We start from the raw sequence: 12,194 nt of genomic DNA, 5'->3' as shown, positions 1-12,194 counted from the left end.
CCCAACTGGGGCACCTATCTCATCCAATTATTCTTGGTCATAGCTGACTTGGCTTCTCGATGTTCTTCTGGACTGCATACCTAGGATATATGCGTGAACATAAATTAAGTCAGAATTCGTAAGTCGTATTTTGTACAGATTCTCATTAAAAAACTAAAACCCACTGAATGCTATTAGGATATAACCAACACTGACCTCCTATAATATACTTCACGTAAATTACTTCTTGATTTGCCTGCTCACCATGAGTTATATATAATCATTTCATTGGTATGTAATTATTTATTCCGTAAATGTAATTTGATTTTGTATGATTTATAGAATTTCTGTTATGGTACCTGTTTGCCTTAAGTTGTAATTTATATGGAGTTTTCCCATTAAGTCTCCAGTGAAAATGGATTCTATCAAGAAGAACTATTCTGGTCAACAAAAACAAAGCAACAAATACATTTCATTATCTAATACTGTATTCCATTTAATTTGTGTTTTTTTTTATTTTGCAGCTTCTCTATTACATCAAGCATTTATGTTTTGTCAACAGCGACGGTGAGGAGATATACTTTGATGAAAATGGTAACAGCCAGGCTTTGTATGATATCTTGAACTGGCAGGTATCTCCTGGCAGTGCATTTAGGTTTGTCCAAGTGGGAAGATTTAATAGAAGTGCACCCCAAGGCCAAGAACTAATCATTAATATCAGCTCTATTGTGTGGGCTGCAGGACACACACAGGTAAGAATGATTTTCATCATATCACATGAGCTGCAGAACTCACACAGGTAACAATGATTTCCCTTTGTTTATATCATATATCATACGTTTATCATACTTTTTTTAAAGTGAACTGGAAACATAATTACAGCAATACTGAGAGCTTTTGTATGTGGTTAATGCCAGGTGTAGTTCTCTTTCTCTCCACTTCTGTCTAGATGATCATATACAGTTTGAAACAGGACCATTTTTAAAGAATTCACTGTCTTCTTCCTCCATTTTTGTTTTAATTCACTGATGACGGTTAGCTACTTTTCTATGATTCGGACACAAAGAGAAAATGGAGGTAAAGTTAAAATAAGGAAACCTTAAGCAAGAACAAGCAGATTAACACACAAAAGAAAAGGGACACAACTGCCATTTGAGCATTTCTTTTACTACTTCAAAAGGAATAAAAAATTAATTACTTATTAAGCATCTTGCAGTCACAATGTAATCAATAACATTATTCCATTCTTCTGGAAAGGAAAGAAATGGGTTTGTTCTCCCATTCATCCAAGAGAAGTCTTATAATATCTATTGCTGGCTGTAGGCATTCTGTCATCTGAGACTGAGCCAAGTCAGGGATGGATTACAGGCATTCAAATAGACAATAATCTGGGCAGTAAGACTGTGCCTCAATAACATATTGTTACTCCAAATGTTTCAATCTGAAAACATGATTTTACTAGTTGACATTTCCACCAGCCATGGATTATGTTTACTTTTCCACTCCATAATATCAACAATACGTAATATAAAAATTCATTAATGAATAATCTGTATGAGGTATTATGAATTGCGATTAATATTTTACAGTGAATGAATAACTTTCTCAAACAATACATTTTTTCACATTAATATATATTTCATTCCAGAAAAATAGACACTACTGGGGATAATGTTACAAATTCTTTTAGTGAAGGCCTCTCCTTGTATACAGTGTTCTCTGGATAAATAAATTATACAATGAAACTAATTTTCTTAATTCATATTTACTAGATCATCCATGTGATTTTCCTAAATGTAATAATACCCTGCTGCCCTTGCTATCAGAAATAGGCTCCCTACTGAAATATTCACACTCAAAATGATAAGCCTGACCCAATGAATAAAAAAAAGACAAAAAAACAGGAGAATACAAGATCTCTTACATTGCTCTTCTCCATTAAACTGCTTTTTTTGCAGGAAGGCAAGCCCCTCTGCACCCCCTGATTTAGAGGTCAATTTCCCCACACCCACCCAGACTTATATATACTAATTCTGAGATCATCATACGTCATAGAAAAGGGAATATTTTGAGAAATCTCCATCTCAGACGAGATAGGTCTATTTTTTTTGGCCATTTAGCCTCTGTGTTTTGGGACTCACTCTAGCGGAGCCCAACATTTCCAATGGTTATCCCAAAAATATTAATAGATATTAACAAAATCTGTTCCACTTATATAGATGGCAGCCCTTGGAGTAAAAGACCTCATAATTTTGATACGATTTTTCACTAGGGTTGTTTAACTTATACAGCAAAGGCATAGGAACATGACCAGGAAGAAACAGATTTTTTTTTTTGAGATAAACATCTAATTAGTATCTGCTAAGGAATCGATGGGATACTGCACCATAATTATTCCCACATCATTTGCCTTAAACTTTAAAGCAAAAAAAAAAATTGGAGTGGGTATTAGATGTATCATGGAGAACATTATTAAAGGAAAATACATGTTTTGGCAAACTAACTCTTCCGATCAGTTAAATAACAACACTGGTTTGTTGAAGTTCATATTTAATTTTTGAATAATTGCAATGTTTATTTATAGTCCTGCCATTACTATAAGTAAACTACACCCCCAAACAAAAGTTTAATTAGTGAACACTCTCACCAGTGACATAGTGGCATAAAGCCCTGACTGCAACCTGAGTGACTTGAGTTTGATTAGCGGATCAGGTGTTTGATGGCAAGGGAGGATAGGAATGCCTATCCGAAAAAGGAAAGGTAAAGTGATAGTGGATGGATCTTGCCTGGTTTGCAATAAAAAAAATGGTTGACAAGTGGAATGTTTTCCACTAAATTATTCGCTTCATATGATTTAATTTAAAATTGATCATCAGCTTAGTTGACTTTTTTGGATCAATTTGAAACCTATAGTGTTTTTGTAATGTTTAGGATATAAACTATCCCCAGGATTCATTAAGCTCCATGCAGAAATAGCGCTATTCCTGCACGGAGCAGATTGTGGCCATGTAGAGCAGCAGTGCACCTTGCATATGAATGAAGGTGCGCTGCCGTATGCTCTACATGTAGATGATCCATGTACATGTGCAGGGGGCATGTCTGTGCAGTGCACAGATGCTAAACTCACCCCCTGCACTCAGAATGTGCAATACAGCACTTTCTAAGCCATAATGGCATAATATTAGAGTGTAACTCTAATATTATGCCAGTATTTCAGTGTCTGCAGACATTGAAATGTAAAATAGCTTAGTTACAACTCACATCTTCAACTAAACATTAAAAAAACCCATCAAAAACTAGGTATGCTATACCGTCAGAACCAATACCTTACAAGTTCTTCCAAAATCACACTCGCTTCCTCTTTTCTCATCCCTCTCTCTATGGGGCTCCATTATGGACCAATCTTCAGACTTCTCAGCTTTCCTCCTGCTATAACAAAATTGCCAAATTCGCCAATAGCCATAGGTCCACTACTCATCACTGTTCCTCTCTCCATAAACTAAACTGGAATCAACTCATATATATACAGCTGACCTTTGCTTATAACCTCAACCTCAGCCCCTCTCTCTGTCCCTCCCTGTCTTCCGCCTTCAAAATGCACCTACCTAACAGAGTCTTAAGGTCTAACAATCAAAACCTACTACAAGTACATAAACCATCTCATCCCCAGGTAAGCACCTACTATCTTTTACTCTTGCTCGTCTCTGGAATTCACTTCCACCATCCATTCGTACCTCCTCTAACCAGTACATGTTCAAAAAATCTCTTCATTCATACCTAAGATCCCAATGGGATTGTTCTTGCTCCCTCCCCTCATAATTCTATGTTATCCCATTCTTCTTCCCATTCTTCTTCCCATATACATAACTCTTCCTATCTAAGCTTACGTTCCCTTAGAATACCTACCCTGTAATGCAAGTCTATACAACTTTTTGAATGCATAAAACATTACGCTTTTAACTTATTCCCCTGACATTTATTCCACATCAGACTGCATTGTTTGGAATGCTTCTTGAATTTTTTAACCTAAATGTATTAAATGTTTTTATCTTTTACTCTGTATAAGTATTATTGTAATTTTTGCATGTACCTGTTTTTGTCTGTATTTGGAGCTTTTCTCCCCAGGACTCCATTGAAAACGGGTTCTTTTGGCCCAATGGACTATCCTGGTAAACCAACTGCAAATAAATAAATAAATAAATAAAATAAATCATTTCAGTGTCCGCGGACACAGAAATAAAACTGGCAAACAGGAAAGCAATACAGGGGGTGTGTCACAGCTTCTGTGACACACCCCCTGTATTGCTAAAGTGCTGTACGGCACATCTAACATTTGACTTAACACATCATGCATCTGACATTTGAATTCCAAACATCATACCTTCAGAAAAGTCATGCTACATCAAAGCCTGTCTATTAACTTTCTAAGTTTCTAAGAGCAATACACAGATAATGGTGCAGAAAGCAATGTGCAAACCCCCACAGTAAATAAAAATAAAACACATATGTAATTTTTTTTCTGTCTGCAATAAAGTTTAAGTGTAGCTGAGTGGGAGTGCATGTCATGCAGCTATGCTCAGCCTAGCTTACACATCCGAATGAGCTAAATAGAAATATGCAGCCAATGCACTGTAAAGTGAAATAGCACAGTGGTTAGACCTTTTGTTTAACAAGCAGACATTTGCGGTTTGAGTCCCCATTAAATCCATTCATTTTTATCTGTTAAAAAAGCACGAAAATATATTTTGTTATCAGTAGGTAGTGAATAATATATATACAGTATTTGTTAACCAGGTCCAAATGTGAGGTGTCAGAGTAGTACAGATGTGAACACCCCCCCCCTCCACCCATACAAACACAAGTGTCCCATACAGCATAGCCACAAAAGAATGTACTGTAATGAAAGCACATAGGGGGATGTAATGGAAGGTAAACATACATATCATAATATGTCATTTATGAGGAATCAATCTCACAGTGCTGATAATCTGTAAAAGGAAAGCTGAACAATGCTAACTGCTAACTTGTGCTCAGCTATGCTTAGCCAGAATAAGCATTCCTTATATGTAAAGTCTAAGCAAGAACTAGCATAGCTAAGTGGAGTAGCACTCTGTTAAGCAGTGCTTAGAATTTACCCCTCTAAGCAGTGCTCAAATCAGCTATGCGGGTTTGCCCAATGCTTAGTTTAGCTTAGCATATTCAAAACCATCCAATCATGGCAAAGGGCAGTAAATCGGTCATATTTAAACCTTGTAGGTGGGAGTATAGCTCATAACTGGTTGTAGCTCCCCGCTGTAGGTAGTATGGCTGGTGTTGGAGAAGGTATGCACTTTCGGGCACAGCGCTGGGGCATGCAGGAGTCCAAGGTCATCTTAGAACTGCTTGTTAAAAACCATGATGTGAGACTGTTGCAGGACCAGTACCAGGGCTCCCAATACAAAGAAGAGGTCTGAGAGGGTCTCACCCATGATCTCACCAGTGCCACTGGCATCCCTTGGACTGGTGAGCAGGTCCAGCACCACTACACTGACATGAAGCGGAGGAAGAGGGAAGTCTTGGACCAGTGGGTCCAAGAAGCACAGCAAAGGGGTGATGTCCCAGGCATGCGTAAATATTAATAGCAATAACTGTTTACCAAAGTCCAGCCTGTGTATGTGATGAATAGGTATGCATAAATGTTTCTCTATCTTCTTTAGAGCTACAGCTGAGCAGGCTGTGAACCAGGTAGCAAAGGCTGCGTTACGGATGCTGAAGAGTAATAATGTAGCTTGTAGTATTCATACCAAATAATTATAAAGGTGTAGAATGCCACCTAGCAGTATTAAAAATGGGTGTGGTTTCTACTGAATAAACCAGATGATATTACAGTAATAGTCTCATATAGGTTATATATAAATAAAACTGTAACTGCCTGTCAATAAAATTCAAAAACCTGGACTGGTTGTGTTTACTCTGGTATTGTATGAATTGAAATGTGTACAGGTTATGCACAGCAACTATAGCTCTGAAAGCATTAAACAATCAGGTCTCATCTGACAAAGTTAGTGCCTCTGTAAGACATGGAATTAACTGATATGACATGTTTCATGCACTAAGATCGGATATCTGAATAGTAATGTTCTGTTAACCACAGTTTTCCACACTGTGCTATGTCAAAAGGTAAGTATATGAATGTATGTATAAGAATGTTGTAATTACAAGGTCAGATTGTACAACCAAGAGAGAATTAGACAGAAAACATTGAAGAAAGAGATAGCAGTTTCTCAAGAACTTGTTCTGATGAAACACAAACTTGTATTTTTAGCAGAAACAGCCACGGTTCAAATCCCAGGAGTGATAGTAAGCTGTATTGCCTAATGTCAACTAGGATTTTGTGAATATGTATAGAAAAAGTCAGGTAGTGTTAACAGAAATTCCCTCCACAGGTCTTCCAGGTGAGAGAAGGTATAAGGTAGCTATAAGAAGGCTGTAGCCATACTGTGTCCAACACCCATGGTCCAACCCCAAGGCTGCAAACGACAGCAAGATAAGTACATACACCAAGTGGTCTCCCCCCAAGAAATGTTCAAACGTGTCATGCTGTCACAGCTACTGGTCCCTGCTGCCAACAACCAGGGTTACCTATAGAAATCATGGCAGAGCATGGCAGTAGCGTATATACACACACACACACACACACACACACACACACACACACACACACACACACACACACACACACACACACACACACACACACAGTATGAGTGCACATATGTAACCCTGACTATGAGAATATGGGTAGAAACATTCAGGTAGTGTTAACCAAAATTCCCTCCACAGGTCTACCAGGTAAGAGAAGGCATAAAGTAGCTATAAGAAGGATGTAATTATGCACTATTAATGCTGTGATAACTGCAAGAATCTACATTTGTTAATTGACATCTCTCTCTCTCTCTCCCCACCTTATCTTCACCAATAATCTAAACACATCAATTAATGGGTATGTTTTCCACCAAACCTACCGCTGGAATATGTGTCCTATTGTCCTACACATGATGAAATGTATTCCAATTAATGTTCCCTGTTCAAATACTATCACTGGTGGCCTGTTGCTATCAGTGTAACCTGCATGCCAGTGTAATGTCCACTGTGGTTCCATATATGCATGTGTTCTGTTCGCTATGCTCCAAATCTGTTCTTTTGTGTTAATGGGAATAGTCATGCATGCTGTTATAACTAATCTTGCAATGTGTTTACCATTACTAACATAAGTTCTAAAACTGCAACACCATACCATGTCTGGGAAGGCCGATCCCAGTGGATCTGCCTCTCCCACCTCATCTGGCCATGGCACCGGTCCCCAACACATCTGGGACCCACCCCAGGATCTCCTCATCTGCTGGTCCTGCACCACATTTGGGTGGAATCGATTCACCAATGGAGCTCACACCCCCAGGTGCAGGTGCAGACAGGATCCTGTCAATTGTAGCCAATTTCAGAGTCTGGTGCATAGCGAGCTCTTCAGAGAATTGGGAGATCTGTTACACCAGCTTGAGGGCTGCGTGGTGCATTTAGAGGGTCAGCCTGCCCCTCCTGCTCAGCTCCCAGCATAGCCACCTTCGGGGCTGTGAAGGTGCAGTGGTGACTGCCCATGGTTGGGGACCTCAGTCCCACTGTATTCATTTGGGGGCTCGTGGGTTTCTGATTACCAAACACCCCTCCCCATCCAAGATGTTTACCCCCCACATGTGTTATATACCACCACTGTATACTGTCTTGTCTATCTTGTCTGTACTCCTACCCAACCTACCTCCCCAAATATACCTACTATCCTTCCCCAACTTCCCACTCTCACCCTAAAAAAAAAAAAAAAAAGCAATCTGCACCTGCAAAAAAAAAAATTTGCCCCATACATAGCTGTCCATTTCACACACGTGTCCACCGTTTGGTAAAGTATGTCCGGTGATAATGGATTCAGACATCTGATCTTTCAATCAAAAGTCCTAGATCCATATATAAATATATATATATATATATATATATATATATATATATATATATTTATATATCTGAATATGTATAAATATATATATATATATATATATATATATATGTGTGTGTGTGTGTGTGTGTGTGTGTGTGTGTGTAATGCAGTCGGATGTCAGATCTACTCTGAACCTCTTACTGCAACAAATATGTCCAGAGATTACTTCTAGGACTGCTTTGGCTGCCATTTTGAAACCTTTAGTTCCTAAGGATCCAGTTGGCTGTTTTTCTTCACAAACGGTATGCTACAACTGTTTTTTTTGTGCTTTTCACTGATTATGTTGTAAGGAAACAACTAAAAAAGCTAAGCGGTATGCATAGCAATAATTTTCTAATTCACCAAACCAGTAGAATGTTTAGAAAAATGAGTGGAATTACTTGTAAAGTCTGCTAGCCAGGAGTGTTTTCTAAGCATTTTTATTGACTGCATGTGGTAATTTTAACATTATAAGCTTGGCAACATAGTTTGCTGTGATATGTTATTATTCTGGTTCATGGATCATGAACAGAAGTGTTTCCTAGCATTTAGCAAGTGGATTTAGCTGTACTGCCTTAATGCTGTAACTAGTGATAGCATAAAGCCACATAAGAAAAGCTGTGTAAAATTCACTGAACCTGCATGTGCTGTAAACTACTGCTCTGACTGATAGTTGCAATTGAATATAGAGAAATGCAGAAGCTGTGGTACTACTATTAATGAATGCCCACCCTGAATGTATAATACAGTTTGCATGCTATGTTAGCTATGTTCCATATAGAATCCATGCACTGACTCTATGTACTTTACCAGGTCGTTCCACCCCATCTATCCTTACCTCGAATGGCTCATTCTGTGCTGAAAAGAAATTATCCTGAAAACTAAAAGAAAAGAATTCCTGCACTGTCCCTCACTAAGGAAAAGGACTGCAATGTCTATATCTTAGGTGTAACTATTGTGCTAATAGATTGCTTGGCTGAACTGGGTCTACGGCTAGCCTAGGGTCCATAGTAAAATATAGCTTAACAGTCTTAGACTCCCTAGTCAGGTTGCTGTAATAAGCAATAAAGTAAGCATTCTACAGCACATACAGCCAGTATAACATGTTCCCCCCTGCTTACTTCTTCTCATGGTTGTGTACAAATTCAGGTTAAAAGCTTGCTTACTCCAATCAGTCAGTAAATTTGTCTGGCTAAACTACAATATCTGTATAAAATTCAGGTTAAAAGCTTGCTTGCTCCCAACAGTCAGCAAAATTGTCTGTCTAAACTACATACTTTAGTTAATACAATATTGAGTAAAACACAGCTCACTTTCAAAAGAATTGAGTAAAATAAGGTAAATTGCAACTCACTTTAAAAAGAACTGAGTAAAATCACTGTAAAGTTGTATTCTTTAAGCCTGCTTACTCACAGACACTGAAAATCCTTGTAGCTTGGTATAGGCCCGCTCTGCTTGCCCTTGCTTCACTTGGGCTTGCTCAGTGCCCCACCCTGCCCGCAAATTCCACCCGCCCCCACTAGTGCTAAATTTAAGCCCAGTAAACTACTCCCCCTCCTACAACCTATCACAGATAACCCACACCTCCATACTCCACCCCTATACACCACCCCTTCCTGCCAACAACCCTCTTAATTCTCCACCCACATTCCTTACCAAGTACCACTACTATCACGATGGATGAAACCAATTGTGTTCCTCTCATTTATATTGCCTGGGCTATATCTCCTCACCATCTATGAAAACCAGCCCTATCTTAGCTATCACCACCCAATATCTCATACCATTTCTGCTCCCATCTTGAGTGAATCAGACCAACCCCTAGCTCACTACAAACCTATCCTCTCCACTTTTAACAACCACCAGCTAACTAGACCATGGTCCATCTCTCCCAAAACTCGATATTATCATAAAATAATAAGTAAAGAATTTAAACTAATAATCACTGTACAATTTACTGTGATGAGGGATGGGGACATCCACCCTAATCCTGGACCCACCCTTCCCACTAGCTCCCAACCCACTACCACCTTCAACATATGATCAAATTCAATGTCCCCTAACTCCCTCCTGACCTGACACCTAAACATCAGGAGTATTAACAACAAGATCCATAATCTTCATACTCTTCTAGCTACCTACTCACCTGCTGTGCTATGTCTTACAGAAAACTGGCTAAAACCAGGAACTAAAACTTATGAGGTTATCCCACCAGGGTAAAACATACTTAGACTAGACTGTAACACCAGGAAAGGTGGAGGAGTAGCAGTTCTGTTTAAAAACACAATAGATATCACACTAGCCCCACGACAACCCCCTTGTTCAATAATGCAGACGCCCTAGTTAGCAAGCTACAGCTTAACAAAAGTAAATCTATATTCATTGCCTGCATTTATATCCCCCCAGGCAACAATGCAAACACCCTAGATGACTTCCTCCAATGGCTTTCCAACATATACCTCCATGAAACTATGGTGTTAGGAGATGTTAATATTGACTGGAACAATTGTTCCTCTGAATCTTCCACCACCCATATAAACTTTCACAGTTATACCTCCAGAATAAATAAATACAACTACAAAGGCAGTATCCTGGACTGGATTCTTCTCAACAATCACCCAGATCTGTATAACACTGGTACCCTCCCAGATGATATAAGTGACCACCTCGTCACTTACATCATTAAGCATGACGTAGATAACCACCACCAAGTTCTATATAAATCTATCAGAAACAACAAGAACTTTAACTCCACTGACTTTCAGAATAAACTCATAGCATGCAATTGGGCCATATTAAAAAGAACTTCCACTAGGTGATGCTGTAGCCTACTTTAATTCTAAATTCCTCTCCATTTTAGATTCCCATGCTCCTATCCGCACCCTCAGAGCCAAAACTATGACCGCCCCCTGGCTCTCTAAAGTAAAAAAAACCAAAATCATAGCAAGAAATAAAGCATGGGACAAATGGCGCACCTCCAAAGACCCACTTGACTGTATTAAATTCTGACAACTAAGGAATGATACCAAGAAAGCCATACTGTTAGACAAAAAAAAAAAGCTTCTATCAACACCTTCAGCAAAAACACCAGAACAAACCAAAAATTTTGGGCAGGCATAAACAAACTGCTCCACCCTGGCAAAACCTCCACCCCCACCCCCTCAACTGGCAACCTTAAAAGTCCAGAGGAAACTGCTAACATCATTAACAATTTTTTTACCAAAACCATCCAATCATTAGCTAGTCAACTACCCCCCACCAGCTCCTTTCAAAACTCCTCCACAACCACTACCCCATTCCCTTTCGCCTTCCAACCTGTATCTACATCCACCATCCGATCTCTAATTAATAAACTAAAGCCCACTACCTTGGCAGCTGATCTCCTCCCAGCAAAATATTTACAAAAAGGGACAGCTGCCATTGCATACCCTGTATCAATCATAATAAACTGCACCTTGACTGAAGCCGCTATCCCCTCTATCTGGAAGGTCTCCCATGTCATTCCCCTTAATAAAGAAGGCGATTCTTTAGACCTCTCAAACTTCCGACAAATAGCCATACTATCACCATCGGCCAAAATTATGGAAAAGTGCATCAACACCCAATTAATGCACTATCTCACCCAAAATAAACTACTGACCAACTCTCAGCATGGTTTTAGGCCACACCACAGCACCACATCAGCCCTCCTATCCTTCTCTAACTCTATCAACATCAACCGAAACAATAATAAACTTACCTCTGCTCTCTTCCTAGATCTCTCTAAGGCCTTTGATGTGGTCACTCACCAACTGCTTCTCCGCACCCTGAAGGAACTGTCACTGAATAGTAGCTCCATTAAATGGTTCCAATCTTACCTGTCTGATAGACAACAAGCAGTTTTATGGTAGAATACCCTATCCACATGTCTAGCCATTACTCTAAGAGTCCCCATGTTTCCATACTAGGACCACTACTCTTCCCCAAGGCCACCTTCATCCAATACATGGATGAATCTACTTTAATATGTACTGCCTCCTCCTCAACTGAACTTATGACCCTAACCCAGAATACTTTTAGTGATGTCAAAAAATGGTTCTCAAATCATCAGCTTCTATTAAACCCCAACAAAACTAAACTGCTTATCTTTTCCCTCACCTGCAAATCCTCCTCACCATTCTTTACTATAAGTTCCAACAATCTCACACAAAACTCCTGGGTGTCACAGCTG

The 12,194-nt window shown here is 39.2% G+C and overlaps 1 protein-coding gene across 1 annotated transcript in view; it reads left to right on the top strand.

The window, feature by feature from the left end:
- LOC122806093 (extracellular calcium-sensing receptor-like) overlaps positions 1-12,194 on the top strand; it is a 327,999-nt gene that overhangs the window by 228,127 nt on the left and 87,678 nt on the right. The window contains exon 4 of the mRNA XM_044076330.1: positions 504-731. Coding sequence (XP_043932265.1) covers positions 504-731 — 228 coding nt within the window. The remainder of the gene's footprint in view (positions 1-503; positions 732-12,194) is intronic.

The sequence above is a fragment of the Protopterus annectens genome, chromosome 7.part0 (genome assembly GCF_019279795.1).
Source record: "Protopterus annectens isolate FY-2018-M chromosome 7.part0, PAN1.0, whole genome shotgun sequence".
NCBI lineage: Eukaryota > Metazoa > Chordata > Ceratodontiformes > Protopteridae > Protopterus > Protopterus annectens.
Note: the sequence above shows the minus strand (reverse complement) of the source record. Positions and strands in the feature narration are given on the sequence as shown.